Source organism: Vicia villosa, linkage group LG2 (genome assembly GCF_029867415.1).
Source record: "Vicia villosa cultivar HV-30 ecotype Madison, WI linkage group LG2, Vvil1.0, whole genome shotgun sequence".
Taxonomy (NCBI): domain Eukaryota; kingdom Viridiplantae; phylum Streptophyta; class Magnoliopsida; order Fabales; family Fabaceae; genus Vicia; species Vicia villosa.
The window spans coordinates 197,492,311-197,511,330 of NC_081181.1; the positions used below are offsets into that span (position 1 = coordinate 197,492,311).

General features: G+C 32.9%; 2 protein-coding genes across 4 annotated transcripts; one reads left to right on the forward strand and one right to left on the reverse strand.

The window, feature by feature from the left end:
- The first annotated feature begins 1,268 nt into the window (after nt 1–1,268).
- LOC131647859 (probable receptor-like protein kinase At1g49730) lies at nt 1,269–4,556 on the forward strand. Of its 3 annotated transcripts, none has more exons than XM_058917680.1 (8): nt 1,269–1,615; nt 1,696–2,023; nt 2,119–2,171; nt 2,264–2,331; nt 2,534–2,623; nt 2,729–2,780; nt 2,889–2,978; nt 3,075–3,639. In XM_058917680.1, the coding sequence occupies exons 1-8, from the start codon at nt 1,552–1,554 to the stop codon at nt 3,191–3,193; spliced, it is 864 nt and encodes a 287-aa protein (XP_058773663.1). In that variant the 5' UTR covers nt 1,269–1,551; the 3' UTR covers nt 3,194–3,639. The 3 variants fall into 3 exon arrangements, with proteins under 3 accessions (XP_058773663.1, XP_058773661.1, XP_058773662.1); XM_058917678.1 differs by adding an exon at nt 3,803–4,556 and having other exon boundaries at nt 1,290–1,615; nt 2,889–3,193; XM_058917679.1 differs by having other exon boundaries at nt 1,327–1,615; nt 1,747–2,023; nt 2,889–3,382.
- A 7,685-nt stretch (nt 4,557–12,241) lies between these two features.
- Nucleotides 12,242–14,515, reverse strand: LOC131653510 (dnaJ protein homolog 2). Its single transcript, XM_058923672.1, has 6 exons — nt 14,220–14,515; nt 13,729–13,894; nt 13,480–13,618; nt 13,109–13,385; nt 12,787–12,985; nt 12,242–12,680 (listed from the first exon to the last, which is right to left on the reverse strand). The coding sequence occupies exons 1-6, from the start codon at nt 14,370–14,372 to the stop codon at nt 12,364–12,366; spliced, it is 1,251 nt and encodes a 416-aa protein (XP_058779655.1). The 5' UTR covers nt 14,373–14,515; the 3' UTR covers nt 12,242–12,363.
- Nucleotides 14,516–19,020: the final 4,505 nt, after the last annotated feature.

The following is a 19,020-nucleotide window of genomic DNA, read 5'->3' on the forward strand; positions in this document are numbered from 1 at the left end:
GATAAACCATTCTGCAAAATGAAAAAACTTCATTCATTTTCAACAAACTAAAACACAAATTAAACGGTAGCAAACAAAATCGAAACACAACCTTTTGATTTTTGGGATCTCTGTTTTAATTTTCAGCAATCCTTTGATGAAATGAAGTTTTGATTTGGAATTCATCTCTCTTTTTTTCATAAATCTGGGTTTTCCAGAATTTTTCAGAGATATGAGTTTTCCAGAATTTTCCAGATATGGGTTTTAAACCATGAACAACAATTTCTTCTCCTCTTACTCCCTCATTCATCCTCAATCCTGATTCATTTTAGTCAAATCACCTCTAAATTAGGGATTGTATTACTAATTAGGGATTTAAAATTTCTAATTTGAGATAACAATTAAGATATTGATTATTGATTTGTTAATTTTGAGATTCTAATAATAATATTTTACTTGATGCTAATGAAATTGGTAAAATAATGAAACTAAGATTAATGAGGAAGAAGCTGGCTGGGATTTGAGAGCGCCAACAACATTCTGAAAATATTTTTATTGGAATAAGTTAATATTAAAATTAATAACTTATTATTATTATTGTAAAATAATAATGATTGACTAAACTTGTTACAGAGAATTACTGCAACCACTTTTTAATATATAAGCTTGAAAAAGAACGAAAATTTTAATGAGATTAAATCTAATAAAAACCTTAATAAAATATTTATATGTGATTTTTTAATTATTTTTTATCTTTTAATAAAATACTTTATTAATTAAAGTTAAAAAATCCCTCCTTTAAAAATCCAAATTAATAGCTTATTATTACAGTTTTGAATTTATTTTGAAATATAATTCCTGTGAAATATTTTTAATATGAATAAGAAATTAGTATAAATTAAATAAATGATATGGAGGATTAAATTTGCAATTAAGCCTTATTATTATTATTTATGAGAGAATTACTTTTAGAGGGGGTTTAAAACCCCCGCAATCTGTCTATTTTTTCTTTAATTCTACTTTGCTCGACGTGGCGAGACATGTGGCATGCCACATAAGCCTCCGTTAGAGCAATTTAACGGGAGGGACCAAAATTTGTGACGGAAAATTTTGTGAGGACCAAAATTCGACGAAATTTTTTATAAGAACTAAAAGTGAAAAGTGCAATATTTATAGGGACTAAAAACTTATTTAATCCTATTTATTATTTTGAACTAGAATAATCATACTTTTTAGTAACTATAAACTGAATTTAAAACCAGAAACAGTTTTCAGTTAACCATTCCTTTTTCTAAATAAACATTTTTATATTTACTTGATAATATTTTATAAATTACTTAACCGTTTCCGTGAGAATGACGTCGACGCCGTTAAACCCGATCCCGATTCCGTTCCATCTCTTTCTCTCTCTCCTCCGAATCGAAGTTAAAAAAGAAACAACAGATTCGGATTTTTTTTTCACAAAAAAAAAGTAGTTTCCAATTTCCATTTACAAAGACACAATGGAATTTAACGGTGTTAATTTCCCACTAAACTCCGTTATTTATAACCGACAATTTCATCATCACTATAATGGATCCCTTGATCCGCAAGCTCCGGCGCCTCCTTCTCCGATGGCTTCACCGATCTCGTTCTGGTAATTCATTCTCACTCACTTCACTAATTCGCAGTTAATTCTAAGTAGATGAATGTGATTTGTTGAATTGTTCAATGTAGATGAATATGAATTGTTGAAAGTGGATGAATGTGATCTGTTGAATTGTTCAGGATCCGTGTTTTTTGTGAGGAGAATTTCGTATAAGGAAGTTAGAAAAGCGACCGATAGTTTTCAAAGAATAGTTTATAGCAATTCCGAAGTTTCTGCATATGCAGCGAATTTCGGAGAGGGGTGCGGCGGTGTTTGTTTGGTGAAAGAAGTTAAGGATTTTGATAGAGGAAATGATGAGAGTTTTCATAAACAAGTGCAGTTGTTGGGACGGTTGCATCATCGGCACCTTCTTTCGCTAAAAGGCTTTTCGTTGGGACACGATCGAAAGAGCAAGAGGTTTCGCATTTTTCACTTTCTTTTTTGAAATGGAGAGTTCATGTTTATTTCAGTCTAGTTTCGTTGTAACTTTTTGCATTTGCTTATTTCTGCAGATTGCTTGTATTTGACAACATAGAAAATGGAAGCTTAAAGGAGCATCTCAATGGTATATTTAGAAAGTAAAAATAGAAGTTTAGAGGAGCGTGTTGATGAATTTTACGATGTTTTGATTTTGTTTTAATGATTGAATGTTGACAGATCCCTTGAAGACTCCTTTAAATTGGAGGACGAGGTTGCAGATAGCTAATGGCGTTGTGGCTGCACTGGTAAGCTCTGTCAATTGGCAAATTCGGTAAAATGAGTAGTGGAAATTAGTTCATGATCAATTGTTAAGTTAGCGTGTGTTTATAGGATTTTTGCATGGTGTCATTTAGAAATCGATCTTCACCTGCTAAAACTTATGGTGATGTATGATTATCTGATTTTAGGCATTTGGCCTCTTCTTACCTATGTTCATTCTCAATGCAGGAATACTTGTTTCTTTTCAGTGAACCGCCAATAAGTCATGTCTCTATTAGCTCTAGCAATATTATGTTAGATGAGAACTTCACCCCTAAAGTAAGGAAACCGTTCCTTTTCTCACTGTAATGTATCATATTCGGTTGTTCATTGCCAAACTAGTTTGGAAACAGAACTAAATGAAATTTCCTTCTGTTGTTACAGCTATCTGATTTTGGCCTTCTTACTGGTGGAAGTTCTGTCATGGTGACAGAAGGTAGCTTCTCTTTGTAAACTACGCCTAATTAAAACAAAAAACCAATTTGAAGTACTTGCACTTTTTAGTTTACATATTCAAATTGCTCATTGGCATGGTCCATTTCAGATTGCACGGGACAGGAAAACCGTAAGATTATATTCCAACTTGGAGTGCTCATCCTGGAACTTGTCACTGGTCAGTCTTCAGAGATGGAAGGTTCTGATTTAATTGAATGGATTCAAGAATCCCGATTTTTCAGTTCCATAGATAAGATGTTAGACCCTGATCTTGGAAACAATTATGATGGTACAGAACTTAAAAGTCTTCTAGCTGTGGCAAAATTATGTATCAAATCATGGGACAAGCCTTCATATACAATTCCTCAGTTATTTCGATATCTCCAAAAGGAGACTGATATTCCCCAACATTAGGTTTGTTACTTGTGATGTTTGAAAACCTGGTGTCTTTAGGGAGAATGTGTGAGAGTATTTGTTCTGTGTGAGTGTATATATACTTTCAAGATTCTTGCCTCTCCGATAACCTTATATGAAACTGAATGAACAAAAGAAAAAGTTAGTAATATGTGTCTGTTATGTTGTCTTTGCTAATGTGTGTCTCTCGTATTTTCACAATATATGATACTAATGACGCATTAGTCTGATTTTGGACTACTTTACAAAATAATCACTTTTCAAAATACAAATATTTTCAATGTCTGATTGGTGAAAAGCTATTTATAGTAGAATTTAAGAAATAATCTAATTTTAATCATTTTATAATTGAGAAAGTTAATAGATTTATTCAACCTATAAAATAATTAGATGATATATTTATAAAATAAGGACTACATATCACTCCCGTGTACTTAAAAGACTAAAAAAGAGAGAAAAAAAATGTAATTGAAGATTTATTTTCTATGTTTTTTTGTGGAAACTTTTCAATGTATTTGGACTGTTATAATCTTAGATGTTATACATCGATGGCTTCTTAGTGGTGATATTTTTGGAAAACACCATCTGACCATTATCATTATTCTCTAGGATTATGAAATGCATCAAATTATCAGCATATATAATACTCTGCAATATTGAATTTCATTGAGACTTCCTTAGCCACTGAAAACTGTGAAGCTATAGAGCCAATAAGCAACCCTGTAGAGCAGTAGATGAAAACTTGTGGAAAGGAAAGTCAGAACACAGTGAGTAGTGTCGGATGGCGCAAATGGCGTGCTTTTCATCTCAAACGACTTGAAAACAGCTTGATGAAAAAATGACTCAACTGTGAAGATCATTATGCCACAGTTTTTCTGCATAACTCTGCCTCGAAACAATGTGGTTTATAAAAAAAAAAACCTTTTGATCCTATTACCCGTAGCAATGTCAGCAAACGAGTTTGTCCAGGGATAGAGTCATGCTAATGCAAGGGAGAACACTCTTTCCATGATGCAGAGGGATGTACTTGTTGGGGACTGGGGGCAAGGAATAACTTCAAGGAAATCAAATTTGAAGCATGCAAGAAGGAGATGATGAGACTAGACCCAACAATGGAAAATGCAATGAGATCAATTAGATGGAACATGCAGATTGCACAGGCACAACATGCTCAGCAAAATCATCATGAAACTCGTGCCGATGTGGCGGTAAGATGCATTGCCAATGTGGTGGTAAGATGCATTAATTCCCATTTGGCTGCAAAAGATTTTGATTAAGTGATTCAAGATTGCTGTATTTTGATAGAATATTCTATTATTAACTAATATTAATGAACATAATGTACCTTAAGTTACTTATATCATTTTTATGTTATTCACTTTACCACGTAAAATTTTAATAAGTGTGGACTTCTATAAATAATTTCATTGAAGAAACTTTATCATTAAAAGTGATCAAAGAGGTAGAATATGACAAGGAGGTGCCCGGCAAAATATTTCTTAAAATAACTTAATTATTTATAATAAAGAGTAATTTGTCGATATTGTCCCAACATTAATTACACACTTTGTTGGATACAACCATAACTTACCACTTCAACCAGAAGTTGAATATTTTAACTAATGAACCTTGAAATACCTTTTTATAAAGTGTCATCAGAGATTTTACTTTAACCGTTCAATTAACTTCTCCTTAACTCCCCCTATCACAAAGAACTCTAAACATCTATAAGTTGTTTGACCTACGGAGTTCTTATCTTCAAAGTCGCTGTTTTATCAATTGTTGCCATCAAAACCAGCTGATGGTCATATTTACAACCACATAGTCTCTCATTCTCTCATTTTTTTTTATGATGACAATGTTGTAATTTATAAGAATTAATTACAAAGAGTATATTCCAAAATGACAAGTGGTTGTGAGTAAATGCTAATAATTGCATGGGAAATAGTCTCACATAGAAAGATTTACTCACATTGAAAGTCTTTATAAACAATTAAGATCATTAACTAAACAAAAAGACAAAAGAGAATAAAATTTAGATTTAGTTATTTAATTGATTATTTGTGGTTTATTGTGAATTTATGTGATGCATGTGGGGTATGTTGTGGGGTAATGGTGGATTAAGGTGTTAATTAAAATTATTTAGATTTAAATCATTTGGGTTATATTATTCATAATAATAATTAAATGGATTTGTAAGGTGGGAAGGTGAATAAGGGCATAAAGGGAATAACTTAGAAAGAGTATAAGGGATAACAAAGTAAAAAAGAGAAAATAAGAGAGATAGGGTTCATTATGTACGATCGTGGAATAGAGAGAAGACGTGAAGCGAGAGTTAGGGCACAGAGAACCAAAGAGGAATTTCCATAGGTCGCGAAGAAAGAGGTCAATTACTAGGAATTTGAGGTAAGAGAGTGTAATCGGATTTATTATGATTGATATCGGGTTAAAGTAGTGGTACATTTTTGCCTTGTATGATGACTTGATGAGAAGTATAATGAAATTATTGATGATGATGTTTGTATATTATGATTTACGTCTATAATGATATGATGATACGTTTTGATGTTAATACGTGATATATGGTGTTTATAATGCGTTTTGAAATGAGCGTGATGTCTGGAATCGAGTTTGGTATGGCCTGGAATAGAAGTGAATCGCAACTGAGAAGTTGCTGAATCGTGAGTTTCACCGGGCAAGTCAGACGTGAGCTTGGGGCGAGCCAGTCGCTCTAGTGTCGCCAATCGAGCTAGCGGTGAGAGAGAAAAATAAGGCTTCTCGTAAATTTATGAGGAGGAATTTTGCTCCAGCGTCGCCGGGCGAAAGAAGCTGCGAGGAACCCAAAATCGCTCATTTTGTCGGGAGAGCACTAGGAGAGGATGGAGCGAGCATAGCACTCCTAGGGCGCCGATCGAGGCTGAGGCGAGCAGTCTGGCAGCATTTCTTCAAAATATCGTAACTTGAGTTTTAGGACTCGGTTTGACGCACCCTTGAAGCGTTGGAAAGCTAACACGTAGACCTATAAGATGATAGAATTATATAAGTTATTTGATGCATGATTCTCGTGCCTATGTGTATAAATGGAATTATTATATGTTTAGTATGCCAATATTGTTCTGTTTTAATGATGAATTTAATGATGTTGTGAAGTTGCTATGATGTTGTTGTTGTGATGTACTTCACGTATCCATAATAGTGTTTTAATGATGTGTATGTTTAATGTGTATACATGTTATGTGATGATTATGTGAATGATGATGTGATTGACTAGCTGTGGTTGGGAATTTATATGGTGTTGTTGTGCATCATACTTTCATAGCGTTTTTGGACAGTGGTCCGCTTGTGACGAACCTTAATCCCATTGTGTGGATTAAGTGCGTTTTGTGGTGTGCTCCGGTTCCAAGAGGGAATCGATCATATGGTGGGGATCATGGAGGATAATGAACCATGTGTTCATAAATTTGGTACCACATGCATTGAGTCAGTGTTATTGCATTAACATTCTATGTGACATTGCATGGATTTTGTTGATGAGTTGTGATGTGACGATAATTGCAAACTATGTGATTATATGATATTTTGATGATAAATATGTCGATGTGCTATTGTGATGTATCGGTGAGTATGATGTGTTAATGAACAGTATGTGTTATTATATGACAAAGTTGTTTGTAACCACAAATATATTTATAGTGAATTGTGATTACTCCCCCTTTCTGTTTGAATGATATGTGGGTAATGCACATGTGACCAGGAGTAGTTGTAGAAGCATTGAAGATAGTTTCGGAGTGTTTTATTAGTTTCGTTTTAGTAGTGGTGTCTTGCTCTGATATGTAACATCGGGTTAGGAACAGTTTGTTTTGCAAATTATTATTATATTTTGATTAACTTACTTCATGAGGTTTTCAAATGTTAAAAACAGTTTTGAATCCAATTTGAGATGAAACTGAATTATTATGAGTTTTATTTATGAGGAACCGCTGAGATGACTTAAATACTTTGTTGAGATATATTGAGATGTTAATATTGTTAATGTAACCCTTGTTACGGAGCAGGATTTGTATTATGATATTTTATGTGAAGTGTGACACACTTGAGTTGGCGATTTTTATTTGATTTATTTTCGTAAATTATATGCGAAATATTGGTGGGTTTAAAAGGGTGTTATAGTCCCAAGCATTGTGCCACTTGTATCCTCCATATAACCTCTCGCCCATGTCGCCACCAACAACACCGAGTCCGAGGGCGTGGACATAGAGGCGCTAGTGGCAGCTTGTAGGCGGCGACACTTGAGCACTTAGGCATGACATAGTTCCTCTTATTTTGGTTGTTGCTTGTGTTTTTAACTTTAAATTTGAAATGGAAACACTTCATGAAATGTTGCAGAATAAAAACATGTAACTCTTGGGATATGTTGATGTAGGCCAAACATTGTAACTTTTGGTAAATAGGAAATTGTTTCACCAAGGGTCGATAGCTTATGAAATAATACTAATGTGGCCTATAAAGAAGGAGTAGCTTCAAGGGATGCTTATTTTGGAAGGATGGTAGTCAAGATGAAATGGATTCAATTATGTCAAACCACACAATGGCATCAAAAGTTTGACTCTGCCATACTTTCAAATGGGTTAAGTCCAAATTCGTGTGACAAATGCTTGTACACAAAAGTGCGCAAAAACAATAATATTTATGTGTCTGTGTTGATGACATGTTAATCATTAGCAATGAGATGAATGAAATCTTATAAACAAAGAGATTTCTAACTTTCACATTCAAGATAAAAGATCTTGGGCTAGTTGACATTATACTATGAATCAAATTAAAACAAAATAGTGGGAGTTATGAACTTAATCAGACATATTATATTGATAAAATGTTGGATAAGTTGAAACACTTAAACTTTAAGAAAGTAAACTCTCCATTCAATCCTAGTGTCAAACTTCAAAAGAACAATGAAAGAATTATAGCCCAATTGAAATATGCAAGTGCAATTGGATGTCTAATGTACTTAATGCAATGCACCGTATTTGACATAACATTTGCAGTTAGTAAGATGAGTAGATTTACTAGCAATCCAAATAATGAACATTGGAAGACCATAAATAGGATTTGAGGTTATCTTTTAAAGACCAAAAATCTTGGCCTTCATTATGGTAGGTTTTCTGCCATACTAGAAGGATATACAGATGCAACTTGATTATCGAGAAATGGAGATTATAAATCTACAACAGGGTGAATATTTACATTGGATGGAGGTATAATTTCTTAGAAGAGCGAGAAAGAAACATGCATTACTCTCTAAACCATGGAATTAGAGTTTGTGGCTCTTGCATCTGCTGGACAAGAAGCAGAATAGTCGAGGGACCTTCTGTTGGAGGTTCCATTAGCTAAGAACAATGTTTGAAAATGTTGATACATTTTGATACATTTTGATAGTTAAGCCACCTTAGCTAGAGCATTAAGTGAATTATACAATGGAAACTCTAGACACATAGATCCTAGACACTCTCTCTTTAGAAAATTTATTAAGGGTCAAATCATTTCACTGACATATATACAAACAAGTTATAATTTGGATGATCCATTTATTAAACTACTGGCCATAGATTTAGTAAAGACTACCTCGAGAGGTATGCGATTGAAACTACTTGAATAAGGGTTCCAACAACAATAGCTACCCAATCTGAAGTTAACAAATCTTAACCTAAGATTCAACGGGTAACAACAAGTCGTTGATTTGGATGTTTGTGCAACATTTTGTGACAATGTTGACTATTACATATCGAGAGTTGAGTTTTTCAAAACTCTTAATGAAGTTCTATATCGAGGATATGTATCTCAAGAAATAGATACAAATTGAACGTCACCTATATGAATTTCAAGATGGTGTCGTCTCAAAGTGAGATTTGGAGATTCTCTCATAAAAAATTCATGAAAACAAAAAAATCACAAGGCCATAAATAGTACTAGGCGAGATATGTAGACGAAGAACCATTAAAGAGTGTGTATATGGTAACATCGGTATAATTACATGGGATAACGGTTCAAAGCATAAATACATGCATAACTACCTAACATTCTGATTAGGCTTTGTCCTGTCTTTACTAAGGTTAAATTCAAATTGAAAGATACTTAACTATATTAACATTCTTTTCCTTTATATATTTTGGAATTGAATTTGTCATTATTAGAACATGTGAGGGATTGTTGTAATTTATGAGAATTATATAGTAAGAGTATGTTCCAAAATGTTAATAAATGCATGGGAAATAGTCTCACATAGAAATATTTATTTACATTGAATCCTTTATAAAGAGTTAAGATCATTAACTCAACAAAAGAACAAAAGAGAATAAAGTGTCACATGGATAAGTGTGGTGGTCCCAAGCATTATGTCATTTATCTCCCTCATATAACCTCTCACCGATTTTGCCACCGACTCCAGCTCTAGGACGGGGTCCGTTGATGTGGGCGTAGAGACACTGATGATGGCTTGTAGGCGGCACTTAGGCACGACGCACCGGAGCAATCAGGCTATTCGTAGCGCTAATGAGACGACACTGGCGACCGGCTTTCTGACGGCCTATTACATTTGCTCCTATTTTGGTTATTGCTTGTGTTTAAAATTTTGAAGTCGAAAATGGCAACACTTCATGAAGTGTTGCAAAATAAAAACATGCAACTCTTGAAATATGTTGTTATAGGCCAAACATTGTTGGTAAAAAGAAAATTGTTTCACCAAGGGGTCGCTATCTTGTGAAACAATACTAATGTGGCCTATAAATACCTCATTTCAAATTCATAAATTCAGTAACAACAAATGCATATCCTCTAGAATAAATTTCAGACACTCTTCGCTGCATTCAAGTTTTCATCTGTCTTGTGCAAACTCAATAAAGTTGAATTATCCTGCGTTTTTCTGCATCAAAACTCTAAGACATTCGAAAATGCCTGAAATGCTATAAAAAAGGTGTTTCGTTCACGACTCAAGTCTGAATTGATTCAATTTCAAGCATTATCTAACAAACAACGCATATCTTAGGTAGGTGGTAAACTAGAAAATGGTGGTGTATACCCTGGATTTTTTATTAAATCCAGACAAAGGCCGGGATTGTGCACTTGTAATTAATGGACGACACACCATAACCCAAGTGTTGCACTATATTATGAAAAATTAATAAAACAAGGCTGATACCTGTTACGATGCTCAAAAATCATTTATTCATTACGACCATCGCTAATGAATGTGATGGTTATGTTCGTTACGACCATGAAATGAAGCAATTAACCAAGTTTTGAAATGAAGGATAAAAACTATTCACGAACCATAATTAACCAAGTTTTGAAATGAAGGATAAAAACTATTCACGAACCATAATTCCTCAACAAATACCTTTTATACTCATGGAGTTGCAAATATAGAGGGTCCACATGGTACATTCACTTCGATGAATTACCTCATCTCAAATATTTCCACATTAATTTTTGTTGTTAAATATTTTTTAATCTTCGTGCCTATTAAAATAGTTAAGGGTTCAAGATACTTGTATAATGATATAGGCTTAAACAAACAAATTCACGACATCACATGATTCATTCAACAAGAAAGTTCGCACTTAAAACCACAAATATATCTAATAACAAGGTCTAGAACTATTTTTTGAGTCTCACACCCCGAGCTCATCACTGTGAACCGATGCCCCTATTAATCAAACATTTAGAAGCACTGAGGTGCTAGTATCGTTGTGAGCCACATGGACTATAGTTAGATCGAATATATCTTACTATCTATCTCTTAATTATGGCAATTAGTATGTATTTATCGATCAACAATCATTGAGATTTTCTCACCAAGGATAATAATCTCCTAAAGCGCATCTCAGACTAATCAATAATCACTCTATAAATAAGAGTTGTATATGATCACAAAACTAATTCACTCATCTACTACCTACTAATACATTGACTAACTTAGAAATCAATGTATGTTTTGTAGGTATCCGATACATTCCAATATCCAAAGGAGTAGCGGAGTTAAAATTAAGAGAATATTAAAAAGTATGATTAGATTAAAAAAATATATATGAAAATAAAATCTTTGTTAAGAGAATATTAAAAAGTATGATCAGATTACAAAAATAAATACTAAAATAAAATCTTTGTAAAATTTTTCGGTATTACATCTGACTAAATTTTTGTGCTAACTTGTTAAATGAAGCACCTATGAAAAATAAAAACAAAAATCAACAAGGAAGTGGGTAATGACACTCGCAATTTGTGAACAGAAGTGTCCATAATACACTTTAAATCGGTTTTAAAATAAACACTTAACCGCTTTAAAGATAAAACATATACGATATTTTAATGATTAAACCTTAACAGAGGTTAAAGAGTGAGTGTATTTAAAGTATGTTTGAAAGCAATTATGCAAGTGTTTTTATAACTGTAGGTTGCTAGTAGTAATGAGGTGAATAAAAAAGAGGGAGAGTGTAGAAGAAAGAGATGTGATATAATGTGAAAGATGTATGATTAAAGTTAATAGAACTTTAAACTCCAATCATTAATCCAATGTGGTTTATTACAGACTAGTTGTGTCAAATGGCACGAGGAGCAGTTCCCTAAGCTTTATGGTAGAAGACACCCTACTAACATGGCATAAGCTTTATGGTAGAAGACACCCTACTAACATGGCATTGTGAGAAAGAGTGTTTGCGATCCAGTTTGGCAGAAATAATTTGTGTTAGTTTGAATTTAAAAACTGAATGAGTTTTAGCAGATTTGCAAATTTAATTTGAATTTGTTTTAATTTTAACACTATTTGTAAGGGTTATGTTATATGAGTCTTTAACTTATGATGCTTTAGATTATACTAGTTGGAAGTGGGATAGTATTTTTTTTCCCCCTTTTAACAACCCCCAAAGAATGTTACTGGGTAGAAATTTGAAGAACATCATAAGCAACTAAATGCTTATCATAGAAAGAAAAACAAGGGAAACTAAAATTGCTTGATAAGAGAGGGAATAGTAGTTAGCTGCCACAATAAGCAAATAATAAAATAAAGCATTATACTGTATCTTTATAAAGATATAAATGCTACACTGTTTCAAAAATCATTCCATCACTACTATGAAGAACATAACCATGGATTCCACCACCACAAGTCCAACTTATTACTGTTGAGCGCATTGCACTCTCTGAGCACCACCAGGCATATCATCGTCATCATCATAAGCCTCCTGAGCTTGCTGCTTCCTCCTTGTCTCTTCTTCTATGTTGACATCATGAAGTGTTGTCTCCTCACACTCATCTATCTCCATGTCTGTCAATTGTGATACAGGCCGAGCTGGCAGAATTGACTCCAACGCCTTGACCTGATCAAGAGTCAGAGACTCAGGAAACTCCACAGTGAAGTGAATGTAAAGCTTGCCCTTCATGAATGGCCTTTGGTACATTGGCATCCCTTCATCGTTAATTGCCTTATAAGAATCTGCACAACCAAAAGATTGAAATTTGATTACCACAGCCAAACAAAACATCGATAACTTAACAATATTTTGACAGTGCAGTAAACCAGATGTGAATGATCTACATACCAGGCTTGACAACTTCTCCAGGGTTTGACTTAATCAAGAGTTGGCGAGCATCCAAATGAGTCAGGGCGAACTGGAAACCACATAAAGCTTCAGTGAGGGACAGAGTGTGCTCTACAAAAAGATCTTCACCATTTCTTCTGAACTTGGGATGCTCCTTTTGTTGAAGCACAAATACGATATCTCCAGTAACTGTATCCGGCTGCAAAAGACATTTAGGACTTAAAATCAGTATCTAGATTAGATAATCCAGTTCAAAATCAGTATCTAGATTAGATAATCCAGTTCAAAATTAATCACAATATGCTGATCCTTCTTCACCTACCGCTTCATCAGCTTCACCAGGGAACGTAATCTTCTGCCCATTCTTCATGCCCTTTTCAACATGAACTTCAAGCACTTTCTTCTGTTGAACAACCTTCTCTCCCTTGCACTGTGGGCATCGATCTTTGTCAGAAATTGTCTCTCCAGTACCCTTACACTCATTGCAAGGATGTTGCATTTGTTGAATCATATTAGCACCCAGATGCCTCATAGAGATCTTCATACCACTTCCTTGACAACCAGAGCATGTCATAGAAGCCCCAGACTTAGAACCTTTCCTGTAATCAAACCAAGCAACAACAACATAAGATATCACCAAATCAAAATCATTACAAAGCACCAACAAACCAATAAACATAACATAATACACACCCATTGCACTTGGAACACAAGACATTTCTCGAGAGAGAAAGCTTCTTAGATGTCCCAAGGTAAAGATCCTCCAAAGAGACCTTCAAAGGGTGAACAACATCTTCCCCACGTCTCTGCCTTCTGCCTCTACTACCACCACCTGTTCACAAACACAATATTTTCTTAAAACACAAAATCATACATATATATATAATCATTGATTAAACAAATCCTAAATTTCCTCAACTAAAATAGAACAAAAAACCATACCTGGAAATCCACCACCACCAAAGAAAGACGAAAAGATATCAAATGGGTCATGGCCACCGCCACCACCACCCATTCCTTCCTTAAGTGCATCTTCACCATATTGATCATATATCTCACGCTTCTCAGGATCACTCAAAACCTCATAAGCTTGTGCAAGCTCTTTGAACTACAACCAAACCAAACAAACACATCAAAACCTAATTCAATCACATAACTAATCAAAATAGTTTTTTTACACCAAATTCCAATCAACCATAACCCCAACCCTAAATCAATCACAATATCCCACAATTAACTAAAAATTCAAACTTTAACCCTAAAACAATCACAATATCCTATAATCCTATAATCAACTAACAATTCAAACCCCAACAACCAATCTCAATACGATTAACAACAATCAAAACCAGATTCAATTCAAAATTCTTCAATTAACTAAATCCGATAATCCACATCAAATCAAAGACGAAATTGATTAAAACAAAAAGTACCTTCTCAGGATCACCACCCTTATCAGGATGATTCTTGATGGCAGCTTTCTTGTACGCTTTCTTCAAATCATCAGGAGAAGCGCTCTTCGAAACGCCGAGAATCTCATAATACTTTGTGTTATCGCTTTTCTTCGGTGCACCTCTTCCAAACATCTTAATCTTCTGCAAATTTCACACCCAAATTCAATCGAAACCTAACCCTAATTTCGAAGCTTTTGCGAGTTGTTATTGGTGAAATTGAAATAGATCTCAACTGAATTGTGGAGTTGAAGTTGTGCAATGCCAAAGTGAGTACTTTGTCTCGTGTTTATATAGGGCTTTTTTTTATTCAATGTACGGCTAAGATTTAATCTTAGATTTGATTTAGGTTATACAGAAGGATCTAGAATTTATTTACACCAAGTAATTTGAGAAATTGTGGACCGTTGGATCTGCTTTACATGTGGATCTCGCTATTCTAGATCCTTCCTCACACGTTTTTATTTGTTTTGTTATTTTATTTTTCTTTTTATTTGTTTTATTACTGTATTATCTTTTTATTTGTTTCTTTTTAGCTGTATACTAGTACATTCTTTTCCCATCTCTAAGGTCTATCTTTGTTATTCTGTTTTTAGATTCCGCAAATGAGATATTTGATTGAGATTTTAAAATATTGTGATAAAATACAATCTTAGATTTTGGACATTAGTATGAGATTTACGGAAAATAAAAAATATTTTTAATCAGAATTTTAAATTTATATCTTTTAAGATGTTTAATAAGAAAAATAAAATAAAATCTTATGAACTGTATTATATCTTTTAACAAAAGGATAATTTAGTTTTATATCTTCTCATAATCATAGATTGTTTTTCATGAATGTGAATGTAGCTTATATCAATCTTTCATAAATTAGTACTATCTTTTTGTTCTTACTTTGATTGCAATTTAAATTTAATGATTCGTAAGATTTTTTTTTTAAATACTTTTATAATTAAGATTTGTTAGTTTTTTGTTTTTAACTATTTAAATGTAGAGAAAAGGGAGATGCACTGAAAGTGTAAAAAAGTTTTACACTGTCAACCAATCACGACCATATATCCTACCAAGTCATACTGTTATTTTTAAATTACAAAGATGACATGGCAGAATAATATATTCTCATTGGATGACAGTGTAAAACTTTTTTACACTGTCAGTGCATCACTATTAAACCATTAAATGTATTACAATTTATCTATTACAATTATTTAAATGTATTTAAATTTAATGTTTTTTGTTATATCAATTTTATTTTTGTCAACAGATCTATCTATTACAACTATTTAAATGTATTTTTAATCTTATTTTTAGTGTACCCCATATCAATTAATTCATGGCTAGTTTCTAAAATAATTTTTTCTAACTGTTAATTAATATTTACACCACATTATTAATATATAAAAACTTGTTTATGTATTTTTCTGTATTATTTCAAATCTGCACCAATCATTTACCACGCCATTGACCTCAAAAAACCCTTTTTTTTTCTGTCCAAACACCATCTACAAATGTTGAATACTATTTGTACCAAATTATTAATATATGCAACTATTAGAACATTTGGGTCACCAATTATTTGGGTTAGCAACAAAACAACAACCAACAATTCTATTCCAAAAACATAAGGCCAGTTTATTTTACCTTTAAAATAATATAAAAAATTATATTTTTAAAAATAGCTTTTATAAAATAATTTTTATAATATTATAAATTTTAAAATTCCACTTTTTATAAATTAAAAAATTAATTTTGACAACATATATAATATAAATATACATTATTAAAAATTACAACATAATCAAAATAACAATTTTTTCAAAAAAAAAAACATTTTTATGAAAAACTATTTGAAATCAAAATATTTTTTCATAATCAAAATATTTTTTCAATAATATAGCTCTCTGTTTGGGTGGACATTAAACCAATATCCAACCTTGAGCTAAGTGAAGCTTGATGTGTAATTAATTTGTACCCACTCATGATTTTATTTTTTCATTAGGCATGGTTAACAATAATCTCTAGTTAAATTCTTTTCATACAATCGATCTGTAAATGTATGAATAAATGTTTCATACTTGGTAGTCTAACATGTAAAAAATAGTGTCATCAATTTCTTTCGACATCTGTGTTATAAATGTGAATGTCATTCTTTATTTCCATGCCATTTATCATTTGCTTTTGTACGTAAGTATTGTTAGATAATTATTGTAAATTAAAATTAAAATATGTTTTTGAATAGTATTTCAAGTACTCTTAACATTTCACAGAGGTTACGTGTAGAAATATTCAAGATAATTTAATATATCTTTGAATTTGTGTTTTTTGATGAACTCAAATTTTTTTTTTTTTGAGTAATCAAGAATCAATAAAAGGAAGAACAAAGGGTTCTCCAATCCTTTTTACACAAACGCGGACAAAGCCTCCCAAAAAAGAGAAAGAGAAAATACCAACCAATTCTAGCTACTTAAGGAACAATAAGGGATCCTTAATGAAGTCATAGAAACTATAATTGGACGTGTGATTTTCTCCCAAAAAAGACCACTTCCAAACAAGAAACTTTACATTCCACACCGTGTTATCAACACTCCAACCGTCATTCCGGAAACAAATACCGTTCCGAATTAACCAAATGGGCCACGTGGTTGCCATCCAAAAAAGCCCCACTTTCCCTTCCTAACTTTGTTGACTTTACAAAAACTATACCAATCCGAAAAATTTGCTAAACAATCCTCCTCCTTTCCTACCGGTTTACCTATCCACAACGCTATATCTTTCCTACCGGTTGCCAATTATATCTTTCTAAACAATAATATAGCTCTCTATTTGGTTTGTTCAGTCAAAGCTGACGTTCGACTGTCTATAAATCATCATGGCCAAGGTTCGACTAGAATTAGTCAATATGCATGTTCGACTAGAACAAACAGAAAAAACTTAGACGTTTTGTTTAAGTATAGCCCTGAAGTCGGAAGGCATCAGAAGTTAAGAGACAGTTTCAAGCAGTTTTCTGGCAGTTTTCACAGGACGCGTGGAGGTCTCACAGTTGAAGATCTTGCATGTCGAAGACACGTGTTGACTGATAATCAGTCGACCGTTAGTAGTAGTTATTTTATTTTTACTATTTAAGCAAGTTCCATAGGAACAGTTTAGGGTCCGCATTTTCTACAAAACACAAGTAAACTCAAATCTCTGTGCAATAATGAGTGACGAGTGCAACTTGGGAATGTACGTATGCGTACCAGTTTGATTTATGCAATCATTTTACGTTAAATCTCATTTTCAGTGCACATTTACTGCTCTTTTATTGCTTTTATTTATTTTAAAGCCTTTAATTTCAGTGTTTACTTTTACTTTAAAGTTATTGCTGCATTTAATACAAACCAGATACACGTAATAAACAAATTAAACCAATTAGTCCTGGAATATTCTAGTTGATTCCGCAAAAGTAACCTTTAAAAAGGAAACTAGCGCTTGTTTACCATTTTTCTGGGTAAACAGGTTCTTGATAAAACACATTCTTTCACCAAGTATTGCAACTCTTTGTTAATTTTTGCAACTCTTTACTCACTTTCAATGTGTCATGTTATTATTGAAACACAACCATTGTTACACACTTAATTAATTTCTCAATTAATTAATAATTACAACAATCTCTCACTTGTTCTAATAATGACATGACCAGTTTCAGAAAAAGAAACAAAAAATGCTAATACAGTTAAATACCTTTTAAATTAAACTTAACCTTAGTAAAAACAAGACAAAACCTAATCGAAATTTTAGGTATCAAAGCCTTAAACTTGTTATTCCTTGTGAATGGATTGATGTTCACTTACAAACATTCTTTAATGGTTCTTCACCTACATCTTTTGCTTAGCATTATTTATGACCATGTATTTTTCCTGTTTCATGAATTTATCATGAGAGAAACTCTAACTCTTACTATGAGACAACACCATCACGAAATTCACATAGGTGAAGTTCATATTGTATCTACTTTTCTTGATACACATATTCTCAACATTGAACTCCATTAAGAGTTTGAAAAAACTGAAACTTCCAAATGCGATACTCAACATTTTTACATAATGTTGCACAAACATCAAAATCAATGGTTTATTGTTTCCCATTGATTCTAAGGTTCACGTTTTCTTAATGTTAAATTGGGTTGCTATCATTGTTGGAACGCTTACTCAATGAGTTTCAATCTCATACCTCTCGAAGTAGTCTCTATTAAGTCTTTGGTCATTGGTTTTGTAAATGACTCGGCTAAATTATGTGAACTCAAGCTTCTCAATAAAAAACTTTGTTTTGATGAAGACAAATCTTTTAGTATCAAGAAGGCAAAGATGTTATTCAATCATAAAGATTTTTAGTCAAGACTATGGTTCAAGCATAAAAAAGAAGGTATAATAATAATTTTCATAAAATACTTAAGTCTTAGTTGCTCAAAACATGAAACATCACTATATACCTTTGCCAATATCACAACACAAAAGACTTAGACAAATTTTCCATTTTTCACTAGGTGCAATCGATTGCTTCCTCTTCCAGTAGCCAAATTTTGCCTTTGCCTTACCCATGCAATCGATTGCTACTATGATGTAATCGATTGCTCACTGCAATTTTTTCAAAAATATAGTTGTTGAATCATTGTGCAATGGATTGCACACTTACAACAATCGATTGCTCCCTGTACGAAATTGAAAAATCAGCAACCTCTTTCACACCCTTTCATGCATCTCTTCATGGAACCTTCTCATTACATCTTGGCATTTGTTCATGG